The sequence below is a fragment of the Desmodus rotundus genome, chromosome 1 (genome assembly GCF_022682495.2).
Source record: "Desmodus rotundus isolate HL8 chromosome 1, HLdesRot8A.1, whole genome shotgun sequence".
NCBI lineage: Eukaryota > Metazoa > Chordata > Mammalia > Chiroptera > Phyllostomidae > Desmodus > Desmodus rotundus.
Window position 1 is genome coordinate 182,862,467 of NC_071387.1, and position 18,062 is coordinate 182,880,528.

At 42.2% G+C, this 18,062-nt stretch overlaps 1 protein-coding gene across 4 annotated transcripts in view; it reads left to right on the forward strand.

The window, feature by feature from the left end:
• The window catches only part of MTRR (5-methyltetrahydrofolate-homocysteine methyltransferase reductase), a 33,452-nt gene extending 15,706 nt beyond the window's left edge, over nt 1-17,746 (forward strand). For 3 of the 4 annotated variants that reach the window (XM_024578475.4, XM_045186336.2, XM_045186339.2), the window contains exons 7-15: nt 1,111-1,264; nt 2,293-2,381; nt 5,251-5,431; nt 9,771-9,813; nt 10,503-10,689; nt 13,641-13,759; nt 14,793-14,885; nt 14,997-15,179; nt 16,101-17,746. In XM_024578475.4, coding sequence (XP_024434243.2) covers nt 1,111-1,264; nt 2,293-2,381; nt 5,251-5,431; nt 9,771-9,813; nt 10,503-10,689; nt 13,641-13,759; nt 14,793-14,885; nt 14,997-15,179; nt 16,101-16,245 — 1,194 coding nt within the window. In that variant the 3' untranslated portion in view covers nt 16,246-17,746. The remainder of the gene's footprint in view (nt 1-1,110; nt 1,265-2,292; nt 2,382-5,250; nt 5,432-9,770; nt 9,814-10,502; nt 10,690-13,640; nt 13,760-14,792; nt 14,886-14,996; nt 15,180-16,100) is intronic. The other variant, XM_071219704.1, reaches the window with a different exon arrangement.
• Nucleotides 17,747-18,062: the final 316 nt, after the last annotated feature.

Genomic DNA, 18,062 nt, shown 5'->3' on the forward strand with positions numbered 1-18,062 from the left:
GGGTCACTGTGTACTTATCTCTGAACTTTATCCACTAGCCCATCCTCAGCACCGTCCCCAAATCCGTTGACTTCAGGTCAAGAAACTGATGGACAGTCCTGAAACCTCAGTGTCTGAGTACTTCTTGAGAGTTGTGTAATTCAGCCCTTTATTTTGATGAAGGCCCTGAGAAGTTCAGTGGGCTGTGATTTCGGAAGAATGAGGGTGCATCAAGGCTGTGTATGTAGATGTAGTTGAATTTCCTAATAAAAAAAGAAAAAAAAATGACAGGCATCAAAACTAGGTTTTGCGTACATACTATTGAGTCGTCCCATGCTTCTTTTGAACATTTTAATATTCCATATTGTTAAATATTCTGTGTACATCAGAACATTTCATTTTTTATTCTGCTGTTCTACACTTTGGTCATGCAAGAGTGGGCCAGTTGGTGGGTCCAGTCTGTCTCCCTCACAGGCCAGGGATTGAGTGTGTGTGGTGAGAGGCCCTCTCCAGGACGCTGGTCTGTGTTCTGCATCACTCCCTTAATAGACACACAGTTTGTTCACAGCCAGTACCAAGCCAGATGGTGTAACGTTTTCCACTCATGAAAAGAATATAGTGTCCTCTCCCACCCTACCCCTCCCCAGAGGAAAGGAGTAAGGACGGGAAATTGAAAACCAGTGCAGATGGCCTCAGGTGGTTTCTGTTGCTGATGACGTGCCGGTGCCCGTGTGTGTGTGTGTGTGTGTGTGTGTGTGTGTGTGTGTGTGTGTGTGTGTGTGTGTAAGAGGGTTTTCTTTTTTTTTTTTTTTTCATGGATTACTAAAACACTACTTACTGAGATCCCTTACTCTATAAAAAATGAGGAAGGTCTCAGCTTCCATTCTGTAAGTACTCAATGATGTAAATCAAAACAGTGGATAAATACAGAATTTCATTTTTAAAATAACTCCTAATAAGTATGTTCATTCAGTTCGTTGGGCTTGTTAGCTATTTTGTAATTAAAATCATTTTGTGTTTCTAACTGATTTATTAAAATGGTGATTGTAGTAAAAACTATGATTTTGTTGCTCACAACTAAAATCTTTAGTTCATATGGGATTTTTTTCTTTTGTGTCGGTTCTTCTCTAGAAGACAGAGTTTTCCTATCAGCCTGGAGACGCCTTCAACGTGATCTGTCCCAACAGTGAGTCTGAGGTGCAAAGCCTGCTCCAAAGACTGCAGCTCACAGACCAAAGGGAGCACCGTGTCCTCTTGAAAACTAAAACAGACACCAAGAAGAAAGGTAGGGCTCTGATCTTTTTGTTAAGGTGTCCTTGGGCCAGCAACTCAGAGGTGACTAGGGGGAGCATGCCCTCCCCCCAGGCTCCCATTGAGCACCAGCGGACCAGCTGTTGTCAGCCAAGGAACACAGGCACCGGCTGGTGTTGCTGGGTTCTTGACCTTTACATCAGCCACGCTGAGTGAGGTGATGATGGGTTTTGTGCTTATTGGCCACTTACGGACATTAAAAGGGAATGTAACTGGCTTTGGGGAGAAGTAGGTTGGTTAGTTGGGCTAATTTATTTGCTCTTTGAAGTTAGTGTTATTGTGTTTCTAAGTTCACGTATTAAAATGTCATACAAGAAAAACGTTACCAGCCTTTTAAAATTGTTTTTCTTTTATGTTTATTATAGCATGTTATTGCTTATTTAATGTAAATAATTGCTTTTTTTTATAATTGAAAAGGTTTTTTTAGATCAGGCAGTTCTAAAGGTGTTTTCTTTTTTTGAAACTTTTTGAAACATTTTTTAATGTATTGATGTTATAGAGGAGAGGGGAAGAGGGAGAGGGACAGGGAGAGGTGTTGGTTTGTTGTTCCACTTATTTAACACATTCATTGGTTGATTCTCGTATGTGCCCTCACTGGGGTTTGAACTCGCAACCTTGACTTGTCAGGATGACACTCCAGCCAACCGAGTGCCTGGCCAGGGCCTAAAATTCGTTTAGAGAATTACACGGGATGTTAACAGACCACTGCCACATTTGACTTTCTGTTCCTTGGTTTTGAATAAATTCCTTCCTTTTATTTGGCATACCTATATTTGGTTGTTAATCTGTTAAATTTATACTTTTTTTTTTTTTTTTGTAAAATTGGCTTTTCTGCTGGATTTATTTTGAGGAAATTTTTTGACAGAATGAACAATGACACAAATCATACTGCAATTTGATGACACTGTAATATAAAGTACTGCTGTCACTGGTGTGTTAGGAGGACAAAACATTCACTCTTTATTTTCTGTGTCACGGACGCCTCCGTGTCTACTTGGAAAGGAGCAGCCTTGCCCCAGCACATACCTGAGAGATGTTCTCTCCAGTCCATTCTTACCTGGTGCCTTGAAATTCGAGCTGTTCCTAAAAAGGTATTTTTCATTCTTCTTTGGGAAACTATTTACAAATATGGTTAGCTCTGTGTTGGATTTGTTAAATAGATCTGGTGTCTGCCCTTTGAAGTCTTAAGTCTTAGAAAAGATGAACTTCACAGTGTGTTTTCAAGATTAGCTCCCAAGGGTGTGTGGCATCTTCATAACTGTCATAGACAAATATTTTTATGTTGTGTTTACATGGAAACCTTATGTGTCCTATTGAAGTGAGATTTTGTAAATAAGCCTTTTTGTTAGTCTTACTTTTACAGGACATTAATTTGATGTAGTGCATTAATTAGTGATGAAAGTGGCCCTAGATGACCTTGTGTTCTCCAACTGTACGTTGACACCTTGTCTGTAATGGCTGACAAGAAATGAGAGTGTCACCCCCCCCATTTGTCAGCTGTTTAATGTTGTTAAGCTCCCTGTTATGTAAAACTCCAGAATTAATTATTGTTAAGGCAGAATGTGCCAGGAAATATTGAAAGATTTTGGTAGCCTGTATTGATGTTTAGGTAAATTTAGAGGTAGAACTATCCACTAGATGTCAGTATTTGGCCGGAAACTATATTTAAAAACAGAAGAAGTTTAACTGATTTATTCTAACCATGTTCCTCAAATGGATGCTCAGGAGTAAAACTTTCCATCCTGTGCTTTGCCAAATGGATATGGCCAGGGAGCATAAACAGTGTTATTGTTAGGCCACTCTTCACGATGCAGTTTTTTCCTAAGTGTTTATTGCATTTGTCACCTTTGGGAAGCAAACTACTTTGAGAGAGGCTAAGTCCTCTCTCAAAATATGAGAAATCATATGATATGATATAATATCATATCATATGAGAAAGTTTAGAATTAACTGTGATGAAAGCTCCTTGATTAAATTAAATAAATTCAAAATGTTGGTTTAATTCTTTTTTTTAATTTCATGAATTATGTATATATTTTTACCACAAAAGTAATATGCTCATTGTAAAAATTGCAGACGCAAGAATAGCTAACTCAAGAAGCCAGAGTTCTTTATAATCAAACCCTCAGAGTTAATGCTTGAATATTGTTTTGCTTTTTTAAAAAACTGAGGTCCTCTAGTATATGTACCGTTCTGTAACGTGTTCTTCACTTAAGAAGAAATCAGTAGTGTATGTACTCGGCCTGGAAGGATGTCGGGGATAGAACAACAGATGCCTTGGGCACACCAGAATTAAACTACTGATTTAATCACGGACAGTTGGTTCCTTCCAGTTTTTCACTATTAAAAAAAACTGAGGGGAGCATTCTTGCCCTATATTCATTTTTGCACACCTATTTGAAGTATTTTTTAAATACATTTCTTGGAGTAGAATTGCTACTTTAAAAATACTTGCATAAATTTTAGTAATTTCCATCCTCTTGTTCTCTGCAGCAGTGCAGTGTGTGATAAAGTTTCCGTATGGTATTCTTAGGTATTCTTAGTACCATAAAGTTTCTGTAATTCTAAAGCAAAAAATAATGTAAAGATTTACAATTGCTGCTATTTGACTGCAATTCAGGAAGTTTCGTTGACTTGAGAAATTGGTACAAAGTGTCATTGACAAACTCTTTTACCTTACCGTAGATCCCTGCAGAGACTTGGGTAAATTTTCATTCTACAGCCTTCCCCAGGTGCTTGTGGTGTGTTTGGCACTGTGTCAGGCACCTTGAGAAAGCCATGTAATGTGTGAGTCTCTGGGTTGGGTAGGCAGGGTTCACAGCTAAGCCATTGGGAGCCCGTGACCTCCACAGGAGCAGCAGTCTGGTCAGACCTGGTGAGGGAATCCGGAACACATGACGTCTGAGCCAGGGAATAAAGCAGCAGCATCCATTAGCATTCAGGAAACATTTGATGCAATGACTTGCTGAAGTGCTTTCATCCTAAATAACCTTGAGTAATAAGAGCTATATTTGTCAGATTAGATAAGCTTGGAATTGCATTGAAACCCCGAATCATTCTCATGTTTGGTACTTTGTTCAAGGGTTTGGACTTGGGTCAGTCTTTGAGATTTGGGGTTCAGGACTTTGTTTGGCTTTTCCTGTTCATATTCTGCTCTTTCTGCAATGAATCTGAGTGACTAAGTGTCCACAGCTGCAGGGTGTTTGACGTTCTGGCCTTTCCTGTCTCTTCTGCCTTCCGTCCCATGTCCACATTTCCCTGCTCGTATATTGAACTGCATGTGGTCCCCATGCCTTCATGTGGCTGTGCCATCTGTTTAGCCCTTCTTCATCCCCCTTGTTTCATGTGGCCAACCCTCAGCTCAGTCTTGCATTCTGGGAAGCCCCTAACGTTCTGCATTTGTCTCTGTTGGGGGAGCTAGCTTCTTGCACAGTAATTACTCCTTGACTTCTGTTGCTCTCAGGAGCCCGTGAGCCCTTATGGGCAAGGTAGATGTCATTTTGTCCCCAGTGTCTCGCCTGCCCAGTGCTTATCACCTAAAAAGCACCTAACAGTTGCTTTTTACCAGTACCAGTAAGTGTGGAAGTATAGGTTGTAACTGTCAGCTAAGGCAAGAACAGTATTGTGCACTGACACAAAAGGTCGAGTTAAGAGACTTTTTTATCACTTTTGCTCAGATATACATGACATATAATTTGAGATCATACTTGTGACTAAAGAGGTTAATTCAGGATATAGGAAAGGTGAACAAAAATCCAAGAGAAAAGTGGGTGTTCCTAACAGGCTGACATTAAAGCAAATAGCAAAGTAAATTCTCTTTTCCTGACCACACTGTAGTGGCTCTCTCACTTTTTCTTGGATAATCGGGCACAGCCCCGGGTAGATACTAACAAATAGTTTAATCGCTGTAACCGCAGAGCACATGATGATTTAAGTCTGCTTCCTTTCCTTTGGCCACAGGCATTTTTGCGAGCCCTCGTGGACTATACCAGTGACGGTGCTGAAAAGCGAAGGCTGCAGGAGCTGTGCAGCAGACAGGGAGCGAGCGATTACAACCGTTTTGTAAGAGATGCCTGTGCCAGCGTATTAGACCTTCTGCTCGCTTTCCCATCCTGCCAACCTCCGCTCAGCCTCCTGCTCGGTAAGTGGTCACGTAAGCTCATGGTCCCTGAGCTCCAGGGCTGCTCTGTGTGCCAAAGAACCGTGGTTGCTGTCATGTCGCCTGGCCTGTGGATTCTGTGCAGGCACCCGGGAGCACATCTGAACGAGCTGTGAGCAGTGGGCCAGCATCTCACAGTTTGCCTTCCAGGCACCTTGACATCTGAACTGCCCTCAAGGCCGACAGAATCCCTCTTCCAAGCCTATTTGTCTCCTTGTTTCTTCTACCATTGTCACTATCATTTTCTCTCTTAATATAGCCAGTCTTAATTCTCATTTTTTGCTCAGCATTCAGCATCTATCCTATTTTACTGTTTTTCAGAAAGCATTTTTCCAAATTTTATCTAACAATGAGCTTTCTAAGACAAAAAACTATTTTTTTCACAGATAGTGAACATCACATTTAGTTGATGGAGGTGTGCGCTTTGTGTGCAGGAAACAGATTTTGTGCAAGTCCACGTTTAGGGTTCTTCAGGAGCAAAGGGGGGCTCTCCTCTTGCACCAGCGCAAGGGGCCTTACTTAAAGCACGTCTGGGCATTAAGCTGGGGAGAGACCTGTCACGAAATACTCAGATGTATGTTGATCCTGTTTTCGTTCATACTGTCTCTTGGGGTCTCAAACTCCCAACTGAAGGGGTCTTCAGATCCTCCTGGAGGAATTGCTTCAGGGGAGGGGTGGGGCTTTCAGTGAAGTCTTAGTGACTATAAGAATTGTAATGACTCAAATTACTTTTTTTTTTAATATATTTATTGATTATGCTATTACAGTTGTCTCATTCCCCCCACCACTCCACTCCATCCTGCCCACCCCCTCCCTCCCACATTCCCCCCTATAGTTCATGTCCATGGGTCATACTTATGAGTTCTTTGGCTTCTACATTTCCTACACTATTTTTACCCTCCCCCTGTCTATTTTCCACCTATCATCTATGCTACTTATTCTCTTTACCTTCCCCCCCCCCTCCCCTTCCCACTCCCCTATTGACAACCCTCCATGTGATCTCCATCTCTATGGTTCTGTTCCTGTTCTAGTTGTTTGCCTAGTTTGCTCTTGTTTTTGTTTTAGGTGTGGTCGTTAATAACTGTGAGTTTGCTGTCATTTTTACTGTTCCTATTTTTGATCTTCTTTTTCTTAGGTAAGTCCCTTTAACATTTCATATAATAAGGGCTTGGTGATGATGAACTCCTTTAACTTGACCTTATCTGAGAAGCACTTTATCTTCCCTTCCATTCTAAATGATAGCTTTGCTGGATACAGTAATCTGGGATGTAGGTCCTTGCGTTTAATCTTGGGTAATGTAATGATAATGTGCCTTGGTGTGTTCCTCCTTGGGTCCAGCTTCTTTGGGACTCTCTGAGCTTCCTGGACTTCCTGGAAGTCTATTTCCTTTCCCAGATTAGGGAAGTTCTTCCTCATTATTTGTTCAAATAAGTTTTCAGTTTTTTGTTCTTCCTCTTCTCCTTCTGGCACCCCTATAATTCGGATGTTGGAACGTTTCAAGATGTCCTGCAGGTTCCTAAGCCTCTCCTCATTTTTCTGAGTTCTTGTTTCTTCATTCTTTTCTGGTTGGATGTTTCTTTCTTCTTTCTGGTCTACACCGTTGATTTGAGTCCCAGTTTCCTTCTCATCACTATTGGTTCCCTGTACATTTTCCTTTGTTTCTCTTAGCATAGGCTTCATTTTTTCATCTGGTTTTCGAATAGATTCAACCAATTCTGTGAGCATCTTGATAACCAGTGCTTTGAACTATGCATCCGATAGGTTGGCTATCTCTTCGTCGCTTAGTTGTATTTTTTCTGGAGCTTTGAAGTGTTCTGTCATTTGGGCCATTTTTTTGTGTGTCTTGGCGTGTCTGTTACTTTAAGGGGAGGAGCCTTAGGTGTTCACCAGGGCGGGGTAACGCTGGTTGCTGTGCTGTGATGCTGTACGTGGGGGAGAGGCTGAGAGGGAGCAATGGCGCCCGCCTCACTCTCTTCCGGACTTCAATCCTTCACTCCGATACCCACAATCAAACTGGGCCCCTCTGGTGCTGGTTCCCGAGTGGGTGGGCTTGTGCACACTCTAGGCCCCTGTGGGTCTCTCCAAAGACCTCTCCCGTGAGGCTGGGAGTCTCTCCTGCTGCTGCCCCAACCCCCACGGGCATTTTCAATCAGAGGTTTGAGGCTTTATTTCCCCACGCTGGAGCCCTGGGTTGCGTGGTCTGCTTCGCTCCCCTCTGTTGGCCCGGTTTATCTGTGCACAAATGTGGGGCCGCAGGGTGCTACCCACTGCTCAGTCTGCCCTGCTCTCCGCCATTCTGAGTCCGGCCCTCTCGGTTTATCTGCACGAATGTGGGGCCGCAAGGGTCTGCTAGTGGTCAGACTGCCTGCCCCGTTAGTCCCACATTCCGCCAGTCTCAGTCCTGCCACAGCAACGTGAGTCCTCTCCGCCCCGGTGCCTGTCTCTGCCCCTCCTACCGGTCTGGATGAATGTTTATTTTTTATCTCCTTGGTGTCGGACTTCCTTGCCGTTCGATTATCTGTCAGTTCTGGTTGTGCGAGGAGGCGCAGTGTGTCTACCTACGCTGCCAACTTGGTTCTCTCCTCGACTCAAATTACTTTTGTATTACTTTGCTGTGCTCGTAATTTGTCATCTCTACTGTGTTTGCCTGCAATGATAAGTAGTAAAATCCCTAAATTTGCATCTGCCTTTGGCGACAGGAGAACTTGTGTTGTACTTCTTACTGTTGGGCCAGAGAGAGTCCTTTTTGATGCCCACAGGACACAGTGAAGGCACTGTCCTGTACAACTCAAGCCCTGCTTGCTTTTTCTTTTTATTTCTCAGTATTTTGTTCTCTTTCCTCTTTCCTCGTCCTCAAAGGGTAAAAGGTGTCACCAGGTAACACAGCTCCTCCCCGTTTTCCTGTATTCACACGAACACTCCTGCATTTGTATCTGAGTCTTTTAGGCTGATAGAGGGCTTGGGGTAACATTCAGAACGCGTGCAGGGAAGTTACATGAAGTCTTGTGAAGCTCGCAATCACAGAGGAGTATGTTTCTGTTCAAGGATTTTCTATTAGCTTTTAAAACTTTTATTATCATTTATTACATAGTTATGTGAAAAATTAATCAAGGCATTGAGCATTAAAATTTGACTTATTTTTAAGTTTCTTTAAGAAAACATGATATGTCTAAAGCTTAGTATTGAGTCATGTATGAAACTTTTTTATATTCATTAAAACCAAGCCATTTTAGAAAGATCTTTTCAAATTTTTGCTAAGTACTGTATTTTGCTGTGTATCATGACCTTTTGTGTATAATGCTCACCCACATTTTTGCCCCAGACTTTCAGGAAAAAAATCTTTTGTTTTAATTTTCAATTCAATTTTTTATTCATTTATACTTAGGTACTTGACTTTTGTATTTTGTATTATAAAGGAATTTTAGCATTTATTTTTTAATGTATTATGGTACAAGCAATTTTATGAACAAATAATTACAAAACTCAAGAACAGATACAAAGTACTTTAGGTACTACCCATGTATAATAAGCATGCTTATTTTCCCCTCAAAAATTTCGGCAAAAAACCGTGTATTATATGCAGCAAAATACAGTAACTGTTACAAATATGAAATTGAAAATCTTTACTCTTACAAATATGATACTAACAATTATTACAAACATTATATTGAAAAATTCGAAAGCTTTTTGGTGGATAGTTAGGTGTTCAAATACTGATTTCTTAGCCTGTTTTAGAAGCCCTTATGTATCTTGAACTCACTGGGTTCCTCAATGACTTGATTTAAAAATGCCTACTGCTCCCTTCCTATTTTTTTTTTTTACTATCATATAAATATAAGAAGGAAAAATATATTTCAAGCCTCAATACCCATAATTCTTAAAATAGAGGTCTTTAATCTTTTGGGGGTCATGATCTTATTTGAAATCGGAAAACTCTGTCTGAGCACTCTCCCCAGAAGACTGCACACACACACACACGAAAATTTAATGGGTTTCTTGACCCTGGAGCCCACTCATGGACCTTATCCTATAGCATCCTCTAGTTTCAGAAACCAGCCGTCAGGTAGAAACACTGATTTCAGATAAGGAAATGCAGTATGTCTGGTTTACTTTAGGAATTTGGAAAAAATATTCTATAGTATTTTACTTAGATATGGTGAATTTACATGTACTTCAAAATATGATTTAAAACTAAAACATAAATTATTTTGAATAAGTAAAATAAGAATCAAATGAGACCTTGACTGTTTTTTACCCCTTATATATCATTTATTTTCAGTATCCATGAGTTAATAATTGCTTGTTTTTATTTTTTTTCTAGAACATCTTCCTAAGCTTCAGCCCAGACCTTACTCATGTGCAAGGTACTGATATTTACTGACACGGTATGTAGCATCTTCCTCCCAAAATGTTACGGAAGTCCACCTTCCAAATCTTTAGTAGCTCCACATGCATTCAGTGAGAACTTACCCGATTGTGGAGAAGTCTCAAGCATAAGAAGGAATGAAGCAGGCCAGTGCTAGGAGTCCTGTCCTCCAAGAGTTCCTAGAGCAGGGAACCTTCAGTGGCTCCAATGCTCCAAACCGAGCTCCCACTTCAGGCAGCAGCTCTCCTCCTGCTGCCATTATTGGCGTGCCCGCTCGCCTTCAGTGGACAGTGGAGCAGGACGGGGAAGGGAGGGAAAGCGTACAGATCTTACCGTACCTAGTCTCAAAGGCAAACAGGTCGTTAGAAGCTTCCCTGAGTGATACTGTGAAAGGAGGGCAGGGGCAGGGCTTTTAAGTGGCAATAGAGCTGGTCTCTCCAGGAGTTAGAAGGTACGTAAGAGCCCATAAGGAAAAACAGGGTGGAGCAAAAGTAGATTTACAGTCTTTCCTGCAGAAAATAATACAATAATTAATAAGTAAAAACACAAGAATAAACTTAGTGTTTCGTTACTCATAACTAATCCTACTTTGCCCGACTCTGGATTTTCCCTGCAATAAGAATGGGTTAGTTTGGCCTAAATGTATTGGTCCTAGCAGAGTTTAAAGATGTGTGTGTGTCTTTGCAGCTCCAGTCAAGCTCACCCAGGGAAGCTTCACTTTGCTTTTAACGTTGTGGAGTTCTCGTCCAACACCACGTCGCTGGATCTGCGGAGGGGCGTGTGCACAGGCTGGCTGGCCAAGTTGGTCGAATCATTTCTTCTGCCGAACACGCATGCATCCCATGCAGACGGCATGAAAGCCCTGGCTCCAGAGGTACTAGCAGTGTGCTGTTTGGCATCATTGAAATTATGTTCTTTGCTTGATTAGAAGAAACATGTAGTCTCCCTGTCCATTACCATCGGATTATTGAGAGGAGAGTGTATGCCGTACTTGAGTTTTTAAATCCCTGTGGGAAAGTCAGGAAAACATTACATACTTTCACTCTGTTAAGTGGTCGAGCGTTTTGTAGATGTGCGAAACATGATTTTTATATAATACAGTCCTTTCTCTTTTGCTTGTCATATCATAGAAGACTTTTTCTGTTAATGTTTTTGGTAGATTGGCTCAGGAAGAGCCAAGTGATTATTGAAAACTGCTTCATTGTATGTTTAAGCCACATACTCTGTTCCGAATAAGTCCCTTTGGAGTGGCAGTCAGTTGACAACCAAAGATTGACTTGATGTCCTTCAGTTTGGGTAGCAGGATTTTCACTTGCCCTGTTTCTTCCCTTTTTTCAGAGCTGTGGTGTCTAGATTCTGAAGGAGCGCCCTTAGTGAGAAGACATTGTGGGGGGATCGCTTTTGAAACACATAGAAGAAAAATGTTATTTATTTTGAAACTGTGGACACATTGTATCTGGACTTAGTGACATCTTTTATATTTTGATACAGCACTCAGCAAAATCTCTTTCGAGGCCACATGCATAGGCAACAGTATAAAATTGTCCCTCCCCACCCATAAGAATGACTGAAATTTAAAAAAAAAAAAAAAAGTCAGGCTTTATTGTGAAGTCTTCCTTCTCCATGGTATTGAAGAAATGAATGTGTCTTTTGTAGCATTATCTTATGACTGGTTTGGTTGCTATAAGTTACTGGAATTGAAGAGGTCACAGCTCTTAGAGGGAATTAAGATCTCTGGTACATACGCAAGAGGGCTTACAGGAAGATCGCTGCTTGACGTTGCCCTTTAACTTGGTATTTTCTCAGTCTGCGGCCTGCAACAGAGGTGGTTTACTCTGTGTGTGTGTGTGTGTGTGTGTGTGTCCATCCATTTCTCTCCTCCTTCCTCCATACTCTAGATTTATGATATCACTACAAAACATTGATAACCTGAGAAGAATCTTTAAAAAAAAAAGAAATCTTGTAGTATTGGCATAAAAGTATTATGTTACTTCATGATCATATAATACCAGATGAGCTCCACAAAGTTAAAAAATAACAGTATATCTATAATGTATCACAAATACTAAGGAGGGGTATCTTTCTTATATTCTCACTTTCTTCCTGCCTTTTCCTCCCTCTTTCCTTCCCCACTGTATCAGATTTTAATTGACTACCCAATATTCAGAAGTCAGAGGTGCAGATAAAAATGATACAATTTAGAACTAAGTTTCACGGTGCTTAGTATAGGAAGTGTAGAGAACATTTAGGGCATGATCCACCACAGGCCCTCCCCCAAACTGGTAGGTAGTACAATTGTTCACGTTCCCCCCCCACTCCCCAACCCCCAACCCCCAGTGGGATAGACATCGCCTCCCACTAGCGTTTAGCCTCCACCAGTGAGACCCTGCAGCTGGCGGCAAAGTTGAGCAGACTGGCTGTATACATCAGAGCAGGAGCCCGGGGCCTGATGGCGTGGCATGGCTCGCCTCCCTCAGTCGTCCCCTCTGGCATAAGGACGGATCATCAGGCCAGGCCTGCTCCTTGGGCTTAGATCTCGGGTGAAGGAGATTCAGGGAGCAGAGCCTAGCTGCAGCCGTTAAGGACAGCCAGAAGTCAGTGTGCGGTGCTGCAGCCCGTCTGAGAAGTGCTGCAGCAAGAGCCGAGTGACTTCTGTTCAGGGCTCCTTGCAGCCCCTGAACACAGATCAGGCTTCTGTTAGCAGTTCACGGCCGTGCCCATCGTGTCCTGTCTTACTTTGCTTCGTGAGAGCTAATCGCCCGTCCTTCCCGGGGGGTGTGTGTGTTCACTGTTTTTTCCACCCACTGGAATGTAAGTCCCATGAAGATGGATTTGGTTTTGCTCCATTCTCTATCCCTAGTGCTTGTCATACTGAGTATCTTCAACAAAATTATTAAATCAATGAATCAAGGCTAATGTGATATTAATTAGTCTCATTCCATAATGAGAACAATGATTTGACACAACTCTGCCAATTCTTCACTTAAGTAAGTCCTATTGATGAACTTCATGTGATTTTTCCTTGAATTAAAGGTTGATTTTTCCTTGAATTAAGGGTAACATACACAGTTACCAGCATGGACTGTAGAGCGGATTCCTATCATTCCTAACTCTTAGTACCACCCAGCATAACGTACGCATATGCCAAAGTGAAACTGAAAAGAAATATCTGTATGTTTACAAATTGTTTCCTTGCAAGTAACCCTGCCATATGACTTAGAAGAAGAATCTTTTAAAATTTTGGTGAAAATACTTTATCTGTCTTTATCACTTACTTTGAGTTTAGCACGAACAGAAATAGCTTGAACGCAGAACACCATAGCACAGTTCTCCAGCGTATTTGGGGCAAGCCCCAACTGCCCCGTCAGCTGCCTAGTTTTTACTTACAACTCTCCACACCATCTTGATGTTAATCTGTATTGCTCCTGTCTGCACAAACGTAGAGAGTCACGTCTTCACTTTCCTCTGCATTTCTCCAGAATACATGCAATGGGTTGCGTCCTGGGGAGCAGATCTTGTTCATGGAACTGGAAAAAGAGTGATCATATCCAGTCAGTGTTCTGCCTCAGATATCCGGAGCCTGTCATTTTTAAAACACTGTTGATTTGATTAGAAAATAAAAATTTATAAAATACCAATTTTACAACACTTGTTTGTTTCTTTGTAGTTGACAAACATGTACATGATTTCAACAAGACGTAATGCTTTTTAAACTTATGATGTTTCTTTGAGGGGAATTTGTGCTTCCTGGTTTCTTTAGCAAAGATCATCTTGGGTATGTGCTTTTTAGATTTTCTTTCACATTATGTTGTTTTAATATTCCAGATACTCATCTCTCCCCGGACAACAAATTCTTTTCACTTACCCAGTGACCCCGCGGTCCCCATCGTCATGGTGGGCCCGGGAACTGGCGTAGCGCCCTTCGTTGGTTTCCTGCAGCACAGGTACGTGCTGTCGCTGGCTGGCGAGCATGCGGATCCCTTGTGGTCCTGGGTGGGAATGGAACAGGGCGCTTTTTTGTTTCCGCAGTGGTTTTTAGGGTATTGGACTGTAGATGCAAAGTACTTATTTATTTTGAAACATGCAGTGTGTGACAGCATAACGTAACTTGTCACCGTGGGAAAAACCAACATGCCCACTCCTAGAGGCTTTGCCTCCTGCTGGAACTGCCCTTTTCACTGGAGCGCTTCCTCCCCGGCTGCCCCGCAGCTGGCGGCAAACTTGCAGCAGACCTTTATGCTGCGGCGCTGTGCTGGCTGTTGCATCTGTTCCTTAAGTAGATAAAATCGGTGGAGACACATCCAGTTACACTGTAAGTTTCAAAGTTAAGCCCCAAATATCTGTGATTTTCAATAGGGTGATATTAATAGGTATAACTTTTTATCATTGTGTTTGATACAGAATAAATAACATTGTGTTTCTCTTCCCCATTTGTGAAATAATGAAGTTTTTATGTACCATTCCCCAGACAGTGGGGTAACATCCATTGAACAGAGTCTTCTTGTTGTTTTCTTTTGTTTTAGTTTTTTCCTTAGGGAAGCAGAAGAGTAGTGGCAGACACACTCGGCGTGTCTCATCAGTGTGTCCACACAGATCGTTCTACCTTTCAAAGCCCTGTGCCCCTTTCCCATTGTATTCATTGAGAGTTAATTGTATTCATAAAATTGTTATTATTATTGAATATAGAAATTGGTCCAGGTTTAACAGTGTGGTGTTTTGAATTTTTCTTGCTGGAAAAATGTCATGTAAGCTCGGAGGTGTCTATGGCTCGTGGAGACACACACTTACTGTGGCGTCTGCGGGAGGGGCTGAGGCACCCTGTGGAGAGTAGGTGGTTAATTCGGTGAATGGACTTCGAAGGGCTGCAACAATAGATTTGGCAGACCTGTCTGGGTTTGCGGGCGGACAGTATTTCCATCAAAGAGAAGGATGGGTTGTACATATTACTTATGTTAAACATCTTTCTTTTTTACATAGAGAGAAACTCCAAGAACAACATCCAGATGAACACTTTGGGGCAACGTGGTTGTTTTTTGGCTGCCGACATCAGGATAGGGATTATTTATTCAGGTACTCTACGATTCTCGTATTGTCACTCAGTCACAGGTGTACAGTTCTCGTTGCAGACTTTTTAACTTTAAACTACACACCTTCCAGTGACCGTTGTATACTGTATTTCAGAGAAGAGCTCAGACATTTCCAGAAGCGTGGAATCCTAACTCACCTGAAGGTTTCCTTCTCAAGAGACGCCCCTGTCGGGGAGGAGGGGGCCCCCGTGAAGTATGTGCAAGACAACATCCGCCTTCACAGCAAGCCGGTGGCAAGGGTCCTTCTTCGTGAAAACGGCTGCATCTACGTGTGTGGGTACGTGACCGTCCTGCTGAGGTGCCAGGTGGCGGCGGCAGGCAGTGCTATTTGTTAAAGGATGAAGGGAGCAGCCAGTTAATAATCCAGACATGTAGGGATGAGAGATTTGATTCTTAAGTACAGGGAAAGAAATACCAGTTCTGAAATGACTCTGACATGCATATTACTGTAAGGGGCAGGTCAGGCTCAGGTCCTGACAGGCTAGGGGCCTGTTTAACACTTCCTTCATTTAACAAACACTCAAAGCCTACTGAGTGCTTTGGCCCTGTACAAGTGTTGAGCGGTGTGGAGATGAATGAGATACGCTCCCTGCCCCCCAGATAGTGCACTCCCTGGGCGGGGAGCACATGACCAGGTGCCTGCAATGTAGCAAATGCTGTTCAGGGCTCTGCGGGGCGCCCCGGAGGGCACTCACCCTTCCTGTGAGTGAGCAGAGCTGAGCCACGTCAGAGCACTGGGAGAAGGGCCAGGGACATGTAAGTTCTCAGTAAGCGGGTGATTGCTGTGTGTGCATGCACGTATGAAGCCCTAGACGCCCCTGTCAGAGAGAGCTTGTTGCCCTTGGCACGCAGGTCCCACTATGTGCTTGAGAGTGGAGAGGGAATGAGAGGTGAGCAGGGGCAAGATCAGAAGGTGCTTAGGTGCTTAGGATTTGAACTGCTCCTGGGACAAGGACACTGAAGGATTTTAAACTGTGACCAGGGGGGTGGGCCAGGCACATTAGAGTGGTCGCTGTGTGAAGATATGGGTGTCGAGGGAGGGGGTGGGTGACTGGGACTGGGAGACCTTTCCTGAGAAATGGAAGCAGGACTAAAGTATAGTGATCGGGCATCAATGGGAATTCGGTTCATGCATTAAGGAGGATTTGGTAAAAATTTCCGTTTCTCTGTTATTGCTACAATTATTTCTTTTTTCTAGAGATGCTAAGAATATGGCCAAGGATGTAAATGATACCCTTGTGGAAATAATAAGCAAAGAGGCTGGAGTTGATAAACTGGAAGCAATGAAAACTTTGGCTGCTTTAAAAGAAGAAAAACGCTATCTTCAGGATATTTGGTCATAAAATCAGAAAATGAAGAGAATTAAGTGTTTTTTGTTTGTTTTGGCTGAAAGTACTAAAAGACAGCTTTGAAGCTTCAGACTTTTAATTTTTAAAATTAAAAACAAAATTAACTTTTCTTAGAGGAGGTAGGATGGGGAGTGGAGCAAACCTGCTATAACAGTATAGCAAACTTCTGACTCGGTTTTCCATATGCCCCCCACCTCCCAAACCGTCCTGTGGCTTGTAGGCCCCCTGAGCTGAGCGGCAGCCCTCACTTCTGCACCAGCATCCCCACGGGCCACTGCTGCGTCCTGGGGAGCGTGGCCTGGTCACAGGGGGTCTATGTGTACATGTGGAGGCTTCCCAGTGTGCGACGTGGGTATGTTAAGTCTGAACTCGTGTTGCCAGTTTTTTAAATAATGTAAAAATTTATCATTCTTATATGAAATATACCATGAAAATATGTGTTGAAATTACACTGTATAGTATATCTGAGTACATGTTGATATTTATCAAATGTTTATTTTAATAGCAAAACTATATTTCTGATAAAATATATTTTAAGGTGATGCTTACAGGGACTTTCTTTTATGATCCTAGAAATGTGAAATATATTTTGAAATTCTACTCTGGCATATGGTTTTTTTTAACGCGATTACTTTTTTACATCACAGTTTCAGAAATTAGGGACATTTGCATTCAATTTACAGAAGCGAACGAGGACATATTTTAGTAAAGCTGCCTTGTTCTCCCACCTCTGCCTGCCCCCAGATCTTTTCATTTCTTCTCCTTTTGGCATAATTTTTAATTTTTCCACATAACTAACTTACCTCCATAATATCACTCAAGCTACCTAAGAGTTAAAATGTCTACTTATGTTAATATCTTTGTATTTTTAAATTCCTACTATAGTTTGAATATTTATGCTCCCCAAAATATGTATGTTCAAATCCTAACCTCTTGTGTAATGGTTTGGGAGGTAGGGCCTTTGGGAGGTGCTTGGGTCTGAGTGTGGAGCCCCCCTGAATGGGGCCAGTGTCCCTGTGAAAGAGGCCCCGCACTGCTCCCAGCTCCTCCTGCCTTGTGAGGGCACTTGGAAGCTGCAGCCTGCAGTCCGCAAGAGGCCTTCACTACAGCCCCACCGTGCTGGCTCGCTAGTCTTGGGCTTCCAGCTTCCAGAGCTAGGCAAAATCAATTTATCTTGTTATAAGCCACCCAGTGTCTGCTTTTGTTACGGCGGCCCAAATGAACTAAGTTCCCAGTGACAGATTCTCAAAATTTGTCGATGTGTAAGGGCATTGGATAAATTTTTCCTGGGCCTAATATACATTGTAGTTGTATTTGAGATTAGCATTTAAAAAAAACAAATATCTGTGTCAAAAGCTTCTGGCCTTTCGAAAAATAAAGATCTAAAGGAAATCTTAAGGTGTGATAAAGCTTCAGGGCTGTTCATTACATTATTCTCTAATCTTATGTGTATAATTTTACAACAGAAATAAATCTAAAAAGGCATAAGAAATCATCATGCAAACACTGTGGTACATGTATAATTAAATGTATGTATTATATGTATCAGCCAAAATAGACCTAAGGTGACAGAGAACAATATTTTTGGTGGTAACTATAACAAGAAGATGTAACAGTCAGGACCTTGTGCCCACCTACCAGTTGTCTATAAATAGGTGACCTGAAAACCAATGGATCCATGAAGAGAAACTGATAATCAGATTATCTGATGATGATGAGGGAAACTGATAAAGAGAAGTCAGATAATCTCACGGGCACTGGAACCAGAGCTGAGCCATCTCGTTTGTGCACAGCATTCGCTCATTTCCACT